We start from the raw sequence: 19,066 nt of genomic DNA, 5'->3' as shown, positions 1-19,066 counted from the left end.
GTATACGCAAACCATGAAATATTATACAGCAGTTTAAAAAAGCAAACTACAAATGCATGTTAGTTACAACGTGATGAAATCTCACTAATATAATGTGGCAGAATGTACTTTCCAAAGACAGCTACCGCACTATCTCCCATTCCTTATGCTCTTCTAGAACCTTCTCCCATCCTCATCTAGAAATAGAGTCTATGTCCCCTCCCCTTGATCCTGCCTAGCCTTTCATGCCTAGCCTCAACAAATATAGTTTGGCCAATGTGCGGCGATGTGACCTCTGAGTTTAGGTCATAAAAATGCCTTGCACTTCCACCTTGTTCTCTTGGGATGGCTGCTCTCTTGGAACTCAGCCATCATATTGTAAAGAAGCCTAAGCAGCCAATGGAGACATGGACAGCAACCGAGGACCCGGCCCAGGACTCCAATTGAGCCACCAGTTGACAGTCAGCACCAACTAGCCCGCCATGCAAGTGAGCCATCTAGAAATGGACCATCCAGCCCCCAGTCGAGCTGCCCTAGCTGCATAGAACAGAGACAACCCACCCTCTCTAAACCCTACCTGAACTGAAGTTCAGTGAGGAAAAGAAGTGACTGTTGTTTTAAGCCACTACATTTTGGGGTGATTTCTTACACAGCAATAGAAGGTTAATTTGCATAATGATAAGTAAAAGAAGTCGGATACAAATGAGTATATAAAGTTCAAAACCTCAAAACTCGCCTGTGGTGGTAGAGGTAAGTATAGTATTACCTGTTGCGGGGCAGGTACTGATTGCAAAGGACATGAGGGAACCCTCCAGGATAACGGACATGTACCCTGGACATGGTCTTGATTGGAATGGTGGTTACATGGGTATAAACAGGTGTCAAAATCCATTCAGCAATAAATAGGATTTGCACATTTCACCCTACCTATGTTATATAATAATTAGCAATAAACAGACGACAGTGAAGGCAGCCTATGTCAAGGTCAGATGAGAGACCCAGACATCAGGGATGCCCAGCATGGGTGAAGAAACCCGGTGAAGTCACCCTGGTCTCCTTTTTGACAGAGGAGAAACAAGGCTGGCTGGAAACGGGACTGCTGAGACCTCAACATAAGCCCCTTGTCTCAGGGAGGATGTCGCACCAGGAAGGGCACCCGGTGGGGTGAAAAAGAGCATTTGCTGAGCTGGCCGAGAGGGTGGTTTCATAGGATGGGAAATGAACAGCCACCTCCTGTACTGAACCCGTGGGAATGACTACCAGCCAAGAAAAGCCAGCCAGCCCACCCTGACCAGTCAGGCCTGCGTGGCCAGCACTGGTCTAACCCAGAACATTAGGGGGCAGGAAAACTCCTTGCTTGGGAGTAGCCGGACTGCTGGAAAGTGTGGTCCCTGCTCTTTCCAACGTGTGCACATCAGTTCCAAAATTCCGGAGTGCCTTCCCAGAATCTGTTTGTTCCCAAACTGGAGACAGCTTTGTGTTTTCAGGGTCCCCCTCACCCCCAATTAATCCATGCTGTTTAAAGAAAATGTCAGAAAAACAGAAAAGCACAAAAGATAATAATTTTAAGTCACCTGTAAACATACTACTGAGATAATCACTATAAAAGTGAGGATAATTTTCCTTCTAGACTTAATACGTTTGTTTTCATGTTGATTGTTGTTTTAACTTCCTTAAGATCACACAGATAGAAAGTGAGCAGTTTGGTATTTGAACATAGAGTTTAGTCAGACCCTTGTTCTTTCTCTTCAACAGACCCAAAGCTTCCTAGTGATGCGTCAAGCTCCCTGCCTCAAGCCTGCGGCCTTGGGATCCGCCACCAGACAATGAATGCTCCACTTTCCACTGCTGAATGGTGAATGGCCCCGTGTTCTCATTATTTTCCCACTCCAGGGATTCTTCCGAGTTCCTATAACAACCTGGCCAATTTCCATCTCATTTGACACGGTCATCAAAGGGAGGCCTCCTGCCACAAGAATAAGTTCCCAAGAGCCCTGATCTTGGCATGGGTTGAGGGAGAACTAAATCCAAAGTTCCTGAAGACAAAACTGAGAATCCAGAACTGAAGGAAGCTAGAACAGCGCTTTTCTGCCTTTGCCTTACTAACCCTCAGCCAGGCTCCCCACTTATCAGAGGCTGAAGGGTTGGGGCTCTAGCTTCTCTCTGGGGCAGGCAAGTGCCAAGACCATTGTCTTGAGAGGTCCCTGAGGGCTGGCTGTCGGGTGGACAGGTGTCCCCACTGCAGAGGAGGAGGCCATTTTCAGAGAAGCTTAAAGGATAGGGGGAAGGTCAACTCTCTTCTCACCCCCTTGCATTGTGAGGCTTGGTGGTAGAGCCCTGGGCACCTGAAGGGTGGGGAAAGCTGGAGGTCAGCGGGAGGATAAACTTTGCAGAAAGTCTATTCAACCAGGAACAAACAGGCAACCAGGCCCCGAATGCAAGGACAGTGAGGGGCCCAGCTGGCTGCAGACAAGACTGGGGACTCTTCTCTGGAGCCCCCGGGGGCCAGGGAGATGGACGGCCAGGTTGCTGCTTCCCAGGCTCCATCGCCAGCCTGCCTGTCTCTGGCTCACTTGCCAGAAAATGTCACTGTGAAGGTATCTCTTTCTGTTTGACAGAGGCATGGTCTCCAGAAGGTCCCTCTGGAAATGCTGGCACCTGGGAGGTCTGCTCCAGTGGCAGAGAATTTGAACAGAGAAGAATCCTGGCCCCAAGTCCCTGAGGGGAAGGAGAAGGAAGCAAGGGGGCAGGTATGAAGTGTGAGGGTGGTAGCCAGAACGGACAGGAGACCACGCCAGACAGGACGGGGACAGAGGGACACAGACAGGAAAGGGTACAGACAGGAAAGTTCAGGAGAGTCATCAGAAGCAAAAGTAATCTTTTTTAGTGGGGAAAGCGCACTCCCAAACTAAACACAGAGTGAACGTAATCCCTTTATTAAAAGAGGATGTCAAACTGACTTAAATATTTAATTCATTATAATAATATTTAATATATTAAATATATGATGGGAGGGACAGCACCTGACCAGGATGTGAGTAGCACCCAAGAATATTTCACCCCTCCTTTTGGTAAAGGACCCCCACCCACTCTGCGGGTGGTGCCTGCATATTCCCACCTCCTGACCTTGCTCATACTGTTCACTTCACCAAGACTCCCTTCCTCTCCAAGTCCATCCCCATCCCCATCCATCCATCAAGGTTCAGTGCCACTTTTTCCAGGAATCTTCCAGAAATGTTCCCTCCTGTGAACAGTCAGAGAGCATTGGGTTTGTACCTTTCTGAGGTGCCTGATCACTCACTGCCTATGTGCCTATGTTATCTGTCAGCGACTGCAAAGTGCAGGGAGCAAGGGACTGGTTTTAAGTATCTTTGCAGGACTACAGGATGCACCCACCTCAGTCTATCACCAACACAGGGCCACACATAATGTGCATTTAACAAAATGAATGACTGAAGCTTCTGCGGGGAGAGACAAAGGGTATGTTCAGGGGGAGGAATTCAGGTTCCAAAGCAGCAGACCGAAGACCCTTGATGGTGATGCTGGTTTTATATTCCCGGATTCCGAGAAACTATGCCCTGTTCCCACAGGATGTGAATAAAAATACTCCTTTGCATGTTTATATTATAGAACCATGTAGGTCATCCCCTTTCTGAAACAATCGGGGCCAGAGAGGGAAAGGCATTTCCTTGCCTAGGGTCACAGAGTGGGTAGGTGGCACCTGAAGATTCCAACTCCATTCCATCCCAGTTCTGGGCTATTTCCACAAGACATCAGCATGGAAGAGCCTCCTGCCCTCAACACAGTAACTGAGAGAAGGGCGATCTCCCAAAGAAGTCACAGCAAGGCCTGCATTCCCACCAGAGCTGATAACTACTTGGGTGGGCACCCCTGGTAAGAAAAGGAAGGTCCTTCTTCAATCTTATTCAAAGCTGAGTCCAGCCTTTGAGAAACTGGAGAGCATGTTTAGAAACAATTGAAACATGGGCATTTCAGGCAAAGCTTTGAGAATCCCAAAGCTTGCAGAACTCAAAGAGAGAGAGAGAGAGAGAGAGAGAGAGAGAGAGAGAGAGAGAGAGAGAGAGAGAGAGAGCGCGCGAGCGAGCGCACAGTGTCAAGCCTTACAGCGGGTTGGGGGTGTGCATGAGGGAATGGAGCAGGGATGGCTGGCAGTAGGGCCAGCTAGTTATGTCACGTCATGTTAAGAGCCCAGTATCTGATTGCTTTCACCTGGGCCAGTCTTGCATCTGCCAAGTGCAGGGCTGGGCATTCTTACTTTGTCTCAATGTGGCTGATCCATTCCTATTATGGCCCCAGGCAGTGGGACTTGGGGGCCAAAGTTAATGATTTATGTGTGTGCAGAGTCCCAAGCCTTCCTTTTGCCTTCCCTGTGTCTTCCTATGCCCCGCCCCTTCTTGTTCCCTCCCAGAAGACCAAGGACACACAGGGCTATCTGTGCTGACATTGGCCTTTGGCTCCCACCAGCCGCGAGCCACCCTCTGGGAGGCCTAAGGGAAGAGGAAACCAGGCACACATAGGGAGAGGCTCTGATTTCCCTGTGGCTCACTTCTGATCACCTTCAGGAGGCCTATGTAGGGTAAACCAATATAATTCTGGCTCCTGATAGGTGGTATGTATATATACCCTTTAGAAAATAAACTTGTCCAGCTATCCCAAGAACTATAAAAACAATCATGGCCTCCAGCCTGGATACTCTATTCTTGGGAATTTATTCTAAAAAAATAAATTTAGCAGAAGTGAAAAGAGATATGCCTGAGACTGTTTTTTGTGGGAACACAAAGACAGGAAACAATCTATCTGTTATACCTAAAAGTCTAACAGTAATGGTTATTTATACTATAAGACTTGCCTTTAAAAATTATAAAGACTTGGAAATGATGAAAAAATGCAAACAAAAAGTCTATGTTCAATGTAATAAGTATGCCAAAAATGTGTGCAGATGGGCAAGAACTTGAAATGTACTGACATTTGGGTATTTTTTATTTAAAATTCCATTAAAGATTTTTAAAATTAGAATATCTGATGCTGTCTAGAATGCATTTAAATGGACACCCTCACTCACTGCTATTGAGAGTATAAACTGATATAATCTCACTACAGGTTGGTACAATTTGCAGGACAATTTGGCAATATATTCAAAGGCCTTAAAATGCCTTTCATGCAGAAATTCCACTTCTAGGAGTTTATCCAAAGGAAATAAAGAGAAAGATGAGAAGATTTATGTACAAGGATATTTACTGCAATATTATTTATAATGGCAAAAGACTTGATACCACCCAAATGGTCAACAGTAGAGAAAATGATTAAAGAAGTTACAGAATAACCACACAGTAGATTACTATGCAGTTATTAAACACATTTTGAAACATTTAATGACAAATGATATGGTACATGGAAAAAAGTATATCATGTGCACATTTGTTATGCATATATATATATAGCATATGATTCTATTATATCTATAGACAGAGATACATATATACATATGTATACATATTATATAAACATCCTAATTTTGTACATAGACATAAACCAAAATGCTAACAGTGGGATAATGAGCAGTTTTTATATTTTCTTCTTTAGACTTTCATGTATTTTCCTATATTTAGGGATTAATACCAGAATCATATTACATCAGAAGGCACATGTCAGTTTTTTCACTGTAAGTTTGGTCACCTGGTTAAAGGGATGTCCTCTAAGCTCTTCATTGTAAAGATATTTTTACTCCTTTGTAATTGCTAAGTAATCTTCAAGGGGCTACTGGTTTGAGAGCATATGAATATCCTGTTTCCCAACAAACTTTTACTCTATGGAAATAGCATCCATTCATGATCTTGGTTGGAACCAGTGGTTTCATTGAGGATTCACAATGGTTATTTCCTCCTACACTTATTAAGCTGACATTCTTCAATGAAGAAGAGCTTCCCCCTCCCATATTTTTCGCATTACTATGGACTTGTTGATATTATTATTATTATTACTCAATGTGTTATAACCCATTGCTTTTATTCTTCTTAATGCTTAAATTGTCCCAAATGTGGCCAGTGGGTTTCCCTTCAAGCCAGTTCCTGTGTCTCTATCATTCTCTGAGCACTTTCTTGCTTTCTGTAGCAACTCTCCTTGCCCCAGATGTGGCGCTGGCCATCCTCCAAGAAGCCCTGATTCCTTTTAGTGGATAGTGCTACATTGTTACTGGGTATCATTGCTTCTGGGCCTTTTCAGTGAACAGAGCCAGGAAATTGGGAAATACCCACGTACGTGTGTGAATTACGAGTTCATATTGATACTCCCAATACAAATACACATGACATAGTGCTTTGTCTTTTCCCCCACTCCCTATATCTGTTATCTCCCTACTCCCACGGTGAGAACTCCAATTCCCAACATCAGTATAATTATTTATTCTATCCTATAATATAGCCAAATAGTTTTAGATTACTACACCAGTACTAGTATTGAGATGGTGTCATTAACACTATTTCAGTTAGTTTTCTACACCCTTCAGGGTAATAATCTGTCAACCATTCATTCCCAGAAATAATTACACCCTGACAGAGACTCATAGCCCCTCAATATCTCCCCCCCACCCCCGCTCCTCCCCACCGCAAATAATCTACTCTTGCAGAGATTTCATAAACCAGGCAGACTGCTGACAACTTCCCAGGAATGATGGTGGAGAGGATAATAGTGCAGCATGTCAATGACTTTCACAAGCGTTGTAGGCATGACCCATCTCGAAAGAGCCCCCAGGTACCAGCCTTTCGGCTCACCGAGTTACTTGTCTACCTCCCATTATTTTTCCCTCTTCTTCCTTCTCCCTCCTCTCTTCTTTAGGATCAAAGCACAATTCTTCCCCTTCTGTCAAGCAGACCAACCTCCTCCTTTGAAGCCTGACTCAAGATCTTCACAGAACAAAGACAGCCTTCTTCCTAAGAGAAATTGTGGTGAAAAAATTTCCTCCGCCTCATTACACATACAAGGGTTGGAACCTTTTTAAAGTTTGGTCAGTTATAAATTGCAAACAAGTAGCTGCAAAACCCTTTCAGGATGAATCTACCCATCGACTCAGCTACTGCCCCTCAGGACTGGGTCACTAGATGGCTCGAGCTGCCCAGGATCTTTCAACCTCCGGGAAACTCTGGTTTCCAGAGCCACTCACTCACGTCCTCCACCATCCTCCCACCCTCACAGACAGACGGGTCCGTCCTCTGACTGGGCAGCCACCACCCCACACTGCTTTCCAGGACACCAGCCAAGGGCCCTGGGAGAGAAACAGTGTTCCATAGAAGAAGCCCCGGTCTATGAGCCCAGCCGAAGTTGGGGGCTGGCCCTCCTAGTAGCGCCACAGTTCTGGGGGAGGGGCTCAAGTGTGAGACCTTTTCCTCTCAGTGCCTCTAATTTCTCATTATGTCCATGCAGATTGCCTTGCTAAGCAACCTGCCTGGACAAGAACTAGTGAAAGCCTAAAGGCCCCACTCATGGCTCTTGCAGAACTTTTAGGGCCTAGATCTTCTGTGGGCAGAAATTTTCCAAAAGGCCAGGAAGCAGTGTTAGAAATGGGCCCCTGACTGAGGGTGTAGGTGGTGGGGGAAGGGGGGCCTAGCGAGGGGAGGTGAAGATCTTTCTGGGAAGTCTACCATAATCTTTGATTAGGGAGGGAACAGATGAAATCTGAAAAATACTCTAAAACTGTTACATTGGTTTGATTTTCTAGTTAGTAAATAGTTAAGTTGCTTTAACATTTCAATTATTAGTAAAGTGTGAGATTTTTGTATTTAGTGATGTTATTTAGACCCGATGGCTCAGTGATATACAAGAATGCTGGGGCCTTTCAAAGTGCAAGAGTTGAAGAAGAAATGTGTGGTACAAGAGGACTGTAATAAAACGAAGTGGTCTGGGAATGAGAAGAGGTCGGACTGGAGAGGAGGAAGGGTGTGAGCCCCTTGGCACAGGTAGTATGCTGCCCTGTAGCTGCCCATCCATCCCCAAAGCCCCTGCCAGCTCAGGGTAACCTGAGGAGTGCTGAAATACTTCCCAATCTCCCAAATCTCCCTCTGTCATCTCTCGACATGCCTCAAAGTCTGCCATCTGCGCCTTCGTCCTTTGAGTTAAGCATTGGCCTCTGTGGACTCCTCCACCAAGCAGGTAGCATTTACATTGGGATTTATGTTGCAACTGTATCTAGTTCTGTACCATTTTGTAACTTTCTAGAAAGACACATAATCTAGGCTAGGTAAGTAGTCTCTCTAGTTTGATGCTCTTCCAAATTTTTATGTGATCCAATTGACAACTCCTTAGGAGAATCCAGACAGAACTGAGAACAACAGCCTTGCCCTTAAGAAGCAGTGGGCCCAGAAGGACAGGTAGAGGCTGCCAGAAAAATACTCGAACCCTCTGTCCTTGCTGAGATGCAGTAAGAAACCACATATCAGGTTAATTTCCACATTTCATGTTACTGGGCTGCTCCTCCAGGCACAATGGTGATGCCTCTAGGCCCAGGTGCCCAGCGGGCCTTATGCTTCTGTCCACCGTGGTTTTTCTCTCCCAGGGCTGATCAACTCCAGAGCTGACTGAAGGCAGTGCTCAGCACAGAGAAGATGTCATTTCAGAAAGCCGACTCAGAGGCTCAGTGACTTGCCTCAAGGTATATAGCCAGGGCCCAGGGTGGGAACTCTGCCAGCTGAGTAATCTTGGAAGAATTCTCTAAACTCGTTACCTGAACGGGAACACAAACTGGCTAAAAATAAGGGTTCTGGAGACAAGCTTACCTGGGTTCATACCCTGGCTACATCACTGGCCAGCACCATGTGCATGAGACTTAACTTCTGTCTGTCTGTTTCCTCATCTGCAAAATGGAACTTGTAATAGTATCTACCTCATGGGTTGCTTTGAGTTAATCTGATGAGCTGATGCATGTAAAATGCTTACAACACTGCCTGGCTCACAGAAACTGCTTAATAAATCTTTGCTATTTTATATGTGCATGCACTCCTACACACATTTGTAAATACATATACAAAGGCTATAAAGACACACTTCTTGGGATGGCTGAAATACACTTAATACATTTAAATTTGACAATACCAGGTGTTGGTGAGGATATGGAACAACTGAAACACTGTGGATAGGAATGTAAAACATGGAGCCACTCTGAACGACAGTCTGGCCCAGAGGAGCAGGTAAGGTAGTTTCCCATGAAGTTAAATGTACTTACCACACTTACCATATGAGCTGGTGATCCCGTTTCCAGTTATTCACTCAAGAGAAATGAAAGCATATGTCCACACAAAGAATGCTAGTAGTGATTTTATTTATAATAGCCAAAAAAATGGAAACAGCCCAGGTGTTCATCAACAAGTAGATGGATAAACGAATTCTGGAACATCCTTTCAATGGAATAGTACTCAGCAACAAGAAAGGATGCAGTACCAATACATGAAATGACACAGACGAATCTCAAAAGCATTATGCTAAAGGAAAGAAGCTGGGCACACCAGGCTCCACCCTACAGAAGTCCATTTACATGACATTCTAGAAATAGCGAGGCAGGAGGGACAGAAAACAGGTAAGTGTTTGCTGAGGCTGGGTAGGGGAGATTCGCCACAAATGGGCATGAGGAAACATTTTAGGGTGATGGAAATGCTCTGCATTGTTGCTGTGGTGGTGGGTTCATGGCTGAATGTGTCTGTCAAAATTCATAGAATAGTTCACATATAAAAAGTAAATTATACCATAATTACCCATGAGAGGAAGAAACTGGGTAAGAAGATTGTATAAAGGATACTTTTTTGTTCTACTTAATCATATCTGTACTGTTTGAACTTTTGTAATGAGCGTGTAATTCATATAGTTGGCAATAATTTTACTAAAGTTTAAAATGATGATGATAATATCTACCTTGAAAGCATGTTGTGAGATCTAAATGAAATGAGATAATGTGTACGATATACAGAGAAGACCCACAGATCTTCTAAAGTGACAGTCTAAAGGACAAGAGTTCTCCACAAGAGTGACAGCCATGACTTACCTCAGTGACAAAGAGCGTGCGAGGGTCAATGATATCCAAGAAGTGCCTGAAGCGGCCATAGAAGGATGTCTAGAGAAAGGGGTAGGAGAGAAGAGTAGATCAGCTGCTGTAGATCATCCTCCAGCCACTGGGGAACCCCACCGCACCCCTCACCCCTACTGTTGGGGTCCCATAGTCCCCAGGACTCTCCACGTGGGTGATGAATACCAAAGAGGCCTCACTGCTCAGTGACCTGAGGGCAGCTCTCCCAGGTCTGAGGGCTTTCTAATGTCAAATCAGAAAGATCATTAAGACACTCAGTGACTGTCCAACCTCTCTTCAAGGTGCTTCTCATTTTCCTCCCTTTTTCCCCAGTGCCCTGAGATCTACTCCAAGTCTTTTGGCAGCTCCCAACCACCACTAAGCACATAGGCTGGAAGTGAGGTCTGGTCACCCACCCTCTTCCAGTCTTCCCTGACCACCACAGCCTCCTTGCCTCTCTTAGGACCTCTTGAGTGAGGGAGGGTCCTTCTCCAAGGTCAAGCTCCCCATAGGCAGAGCTTAAGCACCAGAGAACCCAGCTTGCAGCCCTCAGGCCCTCCTTCACCCATAGCCCTGGAGCTGCTGTGAGGCTCAGAACGAGGAGCTTGCCTTTTCCCGGCCTTATCCCAGAGCGGGGGCCCTGGAAAAGAAGGGCTTTGTGCAAAGCAGGCCACAAGCACTAGAGAACAATGAAAGGGAACCGAGCAACCCCGCTGCTGGGCCCTCTGCCCTAGAGACGGAGCCAGCTTGGCAGAGCCAAGCTCAAGAGGTGGAGAGAGGGTGCCAAGCTAGGGGACAAAGGGAAAAGCTGCAAATGCTGGGGGTTCATGCCTCACTACACCCCCAGGCGCTGCCCCAAATGCTCCCTGGAGCCCCACAACTCTCCAAGCACAGTCCTCTGCACAGCGGAGGAAACAGAAGCCTCCACACTCCCTTCCTTTGCTCACTAGGTCACCAGATGCTGAGGCCAACTTCTGCTCCTTTCTCTCCCCAATAAAGACCCTGAAACAGGCCCCAAATCACCTCGAAGTCCCCTGCACCCACCAATCCCCATACCGCCTCCATCTCTCTGCTCACTGTGACACACTCCCTGCCAGGAGCAGCCTCTCCACCTCCTACTTCCACCCTCTTGGAGTTGCTGCCTTTCACGGACCGGAACAAGCTTCAGAACCATTCCTAACAAAAACAGTTGCTTTTCTAACCTCTTATAACTCAAATGGCCTAAACCACGATGCTCACACTGTTGTCTTGGCAAAATTTCACATCTCAGTCTAAGGAAACAATCAGAGACATTCAGAGGTGTGGTCAGAGGAACATGCTGAGGATGCTCACTGCTGCATTATTTCTAAAGGTGGATGGTTAAACAAATGATAGTCCCTTCATATGAGTGAACACTATGTAGCCATTTAAAATCATGTTTTCAGACAACATTTATGACATGGAAAATGCTTATGATGTTGTGAAATGCATATAAAGAGGATAATTCCAATTAATAGACAAGGAGGTAAACAGAGCCAGATGGATAGTAAATGGAGAGCAAAGAGACAAAATGACATCCAGATCCTGGTCCACTAAAATGAATCAGTGCTCCTTAGAGAAATAGCCAGTTCCAGGGCTGGGGCAGGAAAGGTACAAGATGAGACTGATACATTCTGTTGTGCCAGAAAGTAATGAAGTGCCAACCCCCGAAATGATGGGGACATGTTAAAAGGACCAATGAGAGGCAGATGGACTTTGTGTGCCTCCGTATGTGATATCCTGAGAAGTTCACAATATCACTCACGTAGTATTCTGGAATGACTGAATCTAATTATGAAGAAACATTACACAAACCCAGATTGAGGACATTCCATAAAATAATCTGCCTTATTCATCAAATATGTCAATGTCTAAAGACAAAGAAAGACTGAGGAACTAACTGGTCCACATTAAAGGAAATTAAGAGACAACTAAATGCATTGCATGATTCTGGACTGAATCCTGGACTGGAGGGGAAAAACATTCTCAAGGTCATTAATTGAGACAATTGACAAAACTAGAATGTGGGTCATAGATTAATAAAAGTATTATATCCATATTAAATTTCCTAAATATAGTAACTATATTGTAGTTATTACTATAGACTGAATATGTGTGTCCCCCTCAAATTTATATGTTAAATCCTAATGTCCAAGGTGATGGCATTTAGAGGCGGGGCCTTTGGGAGGCAATTAGATATGAGGGTACAGCCCTCATGAATGGCATTAGTGCCCTTATAAAAGAGAATGCAATTTCTCAGTAAGTACGAAAGAGTAGTGACTCAAAGAAGGAGGTTATTAGGACACTTTCTAGCTGCAGCTGGTCCCTGTGAAAAACCCTTTTTCTTTAGAGCTGCTTTATGTGCCTGTCCTCTCAGCTTGATGAATGGCAGGGAAGGTTTCAACTTTCTCAGTCCAATTGATTTTTATTTTCTCAATAGTTTAAAATGTATGGCCTTCCCCGCCCCTCACCCTGCCCTCCAAAATTCAGCCCCCATCTTTACCCAATCAGATAATCAGTGGATGTTTTTCCTTCCTTTTTTCTTTACCTAAAGAATGAGTCAGCCAAGTGATTCCTTCCTTTTCCCTTCACAAGAAAGGTGAGTCAGCTCATTCTCAGCAGGGTCTGGGGCCTACAGCACACACTGCCTTCCCACCTCCACCACTCCCAGGGTAGAGTGGGCCTTGGGAGCAGTAGCTGAGGGCAATGGTCTAAGAAGGAACTGACAGCCCTCCTGTACCCAGACCTCTAAAATACTGCTCTTCTGGATTAGGAATAAAATACTCACTGAACCTGTAGCCCAAAGGCAGAAAGGCGGGACCAACTCAGTAGCCCTGGACAAGGCTGCACACTGAATCACCCGGGTACTGCAAAAACCAGCTGTACACCCAGAGATTCAAATTCTATTGGCCTGGGGTGGGCTCCAGGCATCAGCATCTGTTTAATAACCTGCCCAGGTGAGTCATATGCAGCACGGGTTGAGAGCCACTGGACTAGAGGGTACTAACCCTGTCCATAGCATAAGCCAGCCCCAGGACTAGCCCTGGGAAACAGGCACTCTCTTATCTTAAGGATGTAAAAGATTAAAACACATAACTACCTGCAAGGCAATTTTCATTTTAGAACTTATTTCAGGCAAACTATATGAGAAACTTTCCCCACTGCATCCTGACTCTCAGCCCACACAAAAACTCTCCAACTTGGGGTGAAGAGTGCATTTTCCTGCTCAGCAAGCTCCCCATACCCCAGAGGGAGCCCTATGCAACCTACCTGCTCCGTCACTTTGAGTCTCAGCTAATTTCAGACCTTAACATACCCACAGGACTCTCATACCCTCAGTCATCTTAGCAGATCAGTAAGACTTCTGAAGGAGCAAGGAAGTTTAAAAAAATTATTTCTGGATAGACTGAAACACAAATGGGAAGAAGCATTTGTGTCTATTTCCTGTTCTGGGGCCTCGACTTGCCAAAAATGGTGTCAAACCTGAAGGGAAGAAAAGAGCTTCCCCGGGTGCTGTCTTGTCTTTTTCACCTTTACTAGGTAATGGGGCGATGGTTAAAAGCATGGCCTTCAAATTTATGGGAAAAGAGAAACATGTTTGATACCACAGAGATGCCTTCAGCCACACTGAGAATGAGAGAAATTCTAAAAGACAAACCATCAAATTTCCTCAACAAATAAAAAAAAGAGGGAAGTAGAACCAGTAGATTAGAAGAGACAAAAGAGACATATTAGTCAAATTTCATATGTGGCCCTTCTGGGGTCCTGATTGAAACAAACTGATTATCTAAAAAATGATGTGACAATAAAAAAATGCAAATAGTACAACGGACTGAACATGTCCCTGCAAAAGTCATATAGTGAAACCCTAACCCCCAAGGTGGTAGGATTAGGATGTGGGGCCTGTGGAAGGTGATGAGGTCATGAGGGTGGGACTCTCATGAATGGGGTTAGTGCCCTTATAAAAGAAACCCCAGAAAGATCCCTCCGCCCTTCTGTCATGTAGCTAGGAGGTGCTGTCTATGAACAGAAAGCTATCACCAAATCTGGCAGCGCCTTGCTCTTGAACCTCCAGCTTCTGGAACTGTTAGAAATTTCTGTTGTTTATAAGTCACCCAGTCTATGGTATTTTGTTATAGCAGCCCAAAGAGAATAAGACAAATAGTGATTGGTTTGAGGATATTAAAAAATAATTATTTTAGGTGTGTTAATGGTGTTGTGGATATGTTAAAACTAATCAAAAAACCTGACACTGTGTGAAAAAGAAGGCACTTTACTTCTGTGATATTCTTTCTCCAAAACCCATAATCCCAGTCTAACTATGAGGAAGACACTAGACAAACCCAAACTGAGGGACATTCGACAAAACATCTGACCAGTATTTCTCAAAACTGTCAAAGTCATCAAAAACAAGGAAAGTCCGAGAAACTGTCACAGACCAAAGGAGACTAGGGAGACATGACAACTAAATGTAATGCGGGATCCTGAAACAGAAAAAAAAATGTTTTTTATGTAAAAAACAGTGAAATCCAATAAAATCTGGAGTGTAGTTAACAGTAATATTCCAAAGTTGGTTTCTTAGTTTTGACAAATGTATCATGGTAATATGAGTTGATAATATTAGGGGAAACTGGGTGAGGGTTATACAGGATTCTGTTATCTTCTGGACTTCTGTAAACCTAAAATTTTTCCAAAATTTAAAATTAAAAAAAAAAAAAAAACTAATGAAAAAGTCCTTATTTTTTTTAGAGATACCTTACTAGCAGGTATAATGAAATGCTGGGACGTCTGTGTTTGGCCTAAAAGTAATTCATTGGTTGGAGGTGGGGACGTAATTGATGAAGCTGAGTGATAGGTGCACAGGAATCATTGACGACTGTCTCCACTTTCGTATATTTGAAACTCCCATAATAAAAAAGGTAACAATAAACAAGCAAAGTTGGACCTTGGAGCCAGATTCCCTAGGAAGTTAGTTAATTTGTTTGTGTACTGCAGTTTCCTCACCAATAACATAAAAAATAAGTGTACCTGTCTCACAGGGTTGTTGTGAAAATTACATAAATCATTACACAAGAAAGGCTGGTAAAATGCTTGGCTAGACCAGACCACCGAGGCAAGCTATCTGTCTCCACCTTCTGACACTGCTCAGTGTCCTTGCTTCCCTGTCCTCGCACACAGGGAGATCCTTGAGGGTGAAAGAAAGGGTTCTGGGGTGACTCCAGGGGATAAAGACCTTGGCGCCCATTCTTGCAGAAATTGATGAGATTGGTGTAGGTTCTGGGAATGGATCTTGGATTATGGGTTCAAGGGGCTGAAAGCAGCCAGTATGAAGAAAAGGTGGGTTTGAGAGGGTGGGTGGGGGTTCAATTCGAGAAATAAAAGGTCAGCAGGGGTGGGCCATGCAGATCTTTGAAGCCTCTTTAAAAGTGAAGTCTTCAGCTTAGAAGCAGAGGAAGCAACTGGAGGGCGTTTTAGTGTGTGTGTGTGTGTGGCGGGGAGTCACCCCATCAGACCTGCATTGGGACTCTGCCATGCAGAAGAGGAAGGGATTGGAAGGGGGCCAGAGTTGAAGCAGGGAGACCTGTTAGGAAGCTTCTGCAGTAGCTCAGAGACAGATGATGGTGGTTTGGTCTAGGAATCTGGCAGTGGAGACTGGTAGATTTTTGAGAGCTACTTAAGTGATGAGAACACTGGACCTCTGCTTGTACTTAGAGGGTGAGGGAGAGGCAGGGAAGTAAACAGACAACTTCCAGGTTTCTTGGGAGTCAACTGGGTGGCAGGTTGGGCTGCTTGCACAGCTGGGAGTAGTGTGGTAGAAACAGATTTGCAGGGAAGAGAAATTCCTTAACACGGATGAATCACATGCACTGTGCTTTATGCAGGTCACTATGCTCGAGGAGGAGCGCTTCAAAAGCAAATACAACGAACACTTTTACTGCCCTCAAGGGCGGTGCCAAAGCGATGCCAACAATGACTGCTGGAACAGAGTGGTCTCAAATGTGCATTTATGGCTCCAGTGGTGATCACAGCAAAGGGCTTAGTCCACTTGGAAGTTCTCGATAAACGTGTTATGCAACTTAATGTTCCAGAACAGGTACCAGAAAAAACACCCCACTAATCTTTATTCAGCACATCACTATATGTCTAACCCCGCCTCGGGGTAATATGGAGACAATGGAAGGGCAAAGATCAGCCCTTTCTCTCAAAAGGGTTGAGACCAAGTAATCACACAGAGGAGTATTAGAGGACCATAGGGCAGGCTGACCTATAAGGTCCCACTTGGGGTGGCCAAAGAGGTAGGTAGGAAGGAGTCAGTGCCCTGGTCTCACCAGGGAATAATGTCACGGTGGGAGTGGAGAGTAGCAGCGTGGGAGAGGATGTGCGCCTGATTAAGCCTTGCCAGATGAGTAGAATGCGTGGAGGACTTGAAAGAAGGACAGCCATTGAAGGGTCACTCAAGTCCAAGCAGAGGCACCCCTGACAGTCTCGCCCTAGTTGGCACCCTACACTGGCAGGAAGACTCCAGTCTCGCCTCAAACACCTACATACTGAAATGGTTTACTTTTTAAAGGAATTAAAATCCTCTTTTAAAACAATGAGAACATCTCAGAAGGCTCAGGAGCACAGCTCCTTAATTATCAGTGAAACATAGTGCATAACCTTGCTGGAACCAGTTTCTCTACCACCACCACCACCAAAAACAGAACAAAAAAACCCCCACCGCACCGACCTTTGTACATTTCCTTTCTTCCCGCAAACTTCTTTTCTGTCCGCCTCCGCTGTCCCCCACCCCAGGCAAGCCCAGGTTTACTTCAGCCAAGTCTCTGCCCTTTTCCTAATAAAGTCCTTTTCCTCGGCGCTGGCGGCAACGAGGGCCGAGGACATGCGGCGGCCCGCGGCGTGGGAACGGCCCCTCCCAGCCTCCAGTCCCGGTCTCATATCCGGGCTGCGGGTTCGATCCCTGTCTCCGTGAACAAGGACGAGTTAGCGACGCCCTGTCGGGGGTCCCGGAAGAAAAGGACCACTGTCACCGTGCCCCGGAGAACCCAAGCTCGGACAGGGCCGAGCGCTCGGTGACGCTAGAGCGTGGGTGCGGAGACCCTCCGCGGAGGTCGCTGCAGGGGAGGGGGCTCCCGGGCACTTGGACCCTCCCAGAGGCCCGCGGCCCCGAATGACACAGCGTTTCCTCCGCAGCCGACTCTGCCCGCAAGTCTCCGCTCGAACCCCAGCAAGGCACCAGCCGGCAAACTCGCTGCGTCAGCGAAGCAACCGCCGGAGGGGACCAGGATCTCCGGGCCGCGGGCAGCCCTCAGTTCATGGCCCTGACCTATCGCGGCACGGTGGACCCGGCTGGGATGGAGGGCTGGGATGGAGCGTGACCGCGGGGCACGGATGCTGCCTGGAATTTCCTCCAGCAGCTCGGAAAGACTGTCAGTCCGCACTGGGGGGGTAAAAGTTAGAAGGTATCTCTCTCACGGCAACTTCTCACCCAGAGCCGGACTCGAACTTTCCGCCTAGAGTGGGCGGCTGCACAGCCCAAAGCAACCCTGCAGCAGCCGCTGGGACCCGGGGGCCCTGCATCGCCAGCCGCGGCCGGCAGCGGCCAATCACAGAGCGCCTCGGGAGGGAAAGGCTGGAGGGCGCTGGCAGCCGCAGAGCGACGGCGCCAAAGGCCAATAGGGAGCCAAGGTGGGAGTCCTCGCCCCACCCCACTGACCAATGGAAAAGGAGAGGCTGTGGCCGAGGTCTCCCATCCAGTAGCTGCAGGCTCCGGGTGGCCGCGGGTCGGAGACCCTAGGGCTAAGAGGGATTTAGGAGAGGAGTTTGCTCGCCCTCCCTGTGCCACCCGCCAACCCTCAGACCACAGTCCGGTCCTCACCTGCTGGAAGCGGGGTTTGCCCAGCTGGAAAGGAGGTGCATCCGTCGAGGCGCTAGCGGCACTTGCCGCTGCCGCCGATGCAGTAGTCGCTGTATCCGCCATGGCCACTGACGCCCGCAATCTCCGGCCCTTTTAAAATGTCCCTCCTCGGCCCCCGCCACAGCTGCCTCTCCCGATTGGCCATAAGCAACCGCAGCGAGCCAGAGACGCAAGGGGTTGTGGGGAGTGTAGTTTTTCCTTGTCACGACGCTTGACGACCCTAGACTGCGAAGAGTGGCACCGACTCAAACCTGGATTCTGTTCCCACCTTCAGTATTAGTAGGTTCGGCAGTCTGGGAAGAGAGTGCGTGTACGACTCTGAGGTCCCGACGGGAGCCCACGGGGTGACCCCTCGCTGGTTACCTGCCCTTAGAAGTTCGAGTTGCTGCGGTGAGCGTTGCTCGTGGAACTGCAGCCCAGGAAAAGAGCTCTACTTAAGCAAGTCCGACCTGGGACCAGTTCAGATGCGCAAGGACTCCAGGCGGAGCAGGGTTCATCTCCGAAGGTTTTCTGCGGAGTTGCACTGCGGAATCTTCTTCATGCAGTTTCTTCTGCCACTCATCTGTGCTCTCCAGCCTTTCTGTCACAATTCCTGAAGTATGGTGGACGCCCCGCGCCCTTGCTCCTTGAACATTCTGCACTCAGAAGACACTTATCTTCTCCTGACGCTGGCTCTCTTTATGGCCTCAGCCTAATCGTTCCATTTCCCAATCCATCGCTCTACTTCCACAAGATCCACCACATGCCCCAACAGCACCCAGCACTTCTCTTTTGCAGCCCTTTGCATTTATTATTTATGGTTTTGAGTAAGTATTTTCTACTACAAGGTCCATAGGGCAGGAGTTGTGACTATTGGATTCGCTTCTTAGTCCTCAGTACCAGACATGGGAGTACTCACAGCAGAGACTCAAATATTTGTTGACTGTGTGAGTAAAACAGAGGGGGCTTAGGAGACTTGGCAGCCTCCACTTCCTTTGGCCAACCAAGGAAGATCACTACTCCTGGGCCTACTTCCTAGGCAGGAAGAGACCTGAGAGTGGCGAGTGGGGTTCAGTAGTATCAAGTACTAAGAGGACTTTAGG

General features: G+C 46.7%; 1 protein-coding gene across 3 annotated transcripts in view; it reads right to left on the bottom strand.

Moving 5' to 3' along the window:
• SFXN5 (sideroflexin 5) overlaps positions 1-18,395 on the bottom strand; it is a 110,651-nt gene extending 92,256 nt beyond the window's left edge. For 2 of the 3 annotated variants that reach the window (XM_023529492.1, XM_023529493.1), the window contains exons 1-2: positions 17,946-18,395; positions 10,028-10,096 (exon numbers count right to left, since the gene is read on the bottom strand). In XM_023529492.1, coding sequence (XP_023385260.1) covers positions 10,028-10,096; positions 17,946-18,047 — 171 coding nt within the window. In that variant the 5' untranslated portion in view covers positions 18,048-18,395. The remainder of the gene's footprint in view (positions 1-10,027; positions 10,097-17,945) is intronic. The other variant, XM_011358160.2, reaches the window with a different exon arrangement.
• Between the last annotated feature and the right edge of the window lie 671 nt (positions 18,396-19,066).

This window comes from Pteropus vampyrus, unplaced genomic scaffold, assembly GCF_000151845.1.
Source record: "Pteropus vampyrus isolate Shadow unplaced genomic scaffold, Pvam_2.0 Scaffold37, whole genome shotgun sequence".
NCBI lineage: Eukaryota > Metazoa > Chordata > Mammalia > Chiroptera > Pteropodidae > Pteropus > Pteropus vampyrus.
This window is presented reverse-complemented; position numbering and strand designations above follow the sequence as displayed.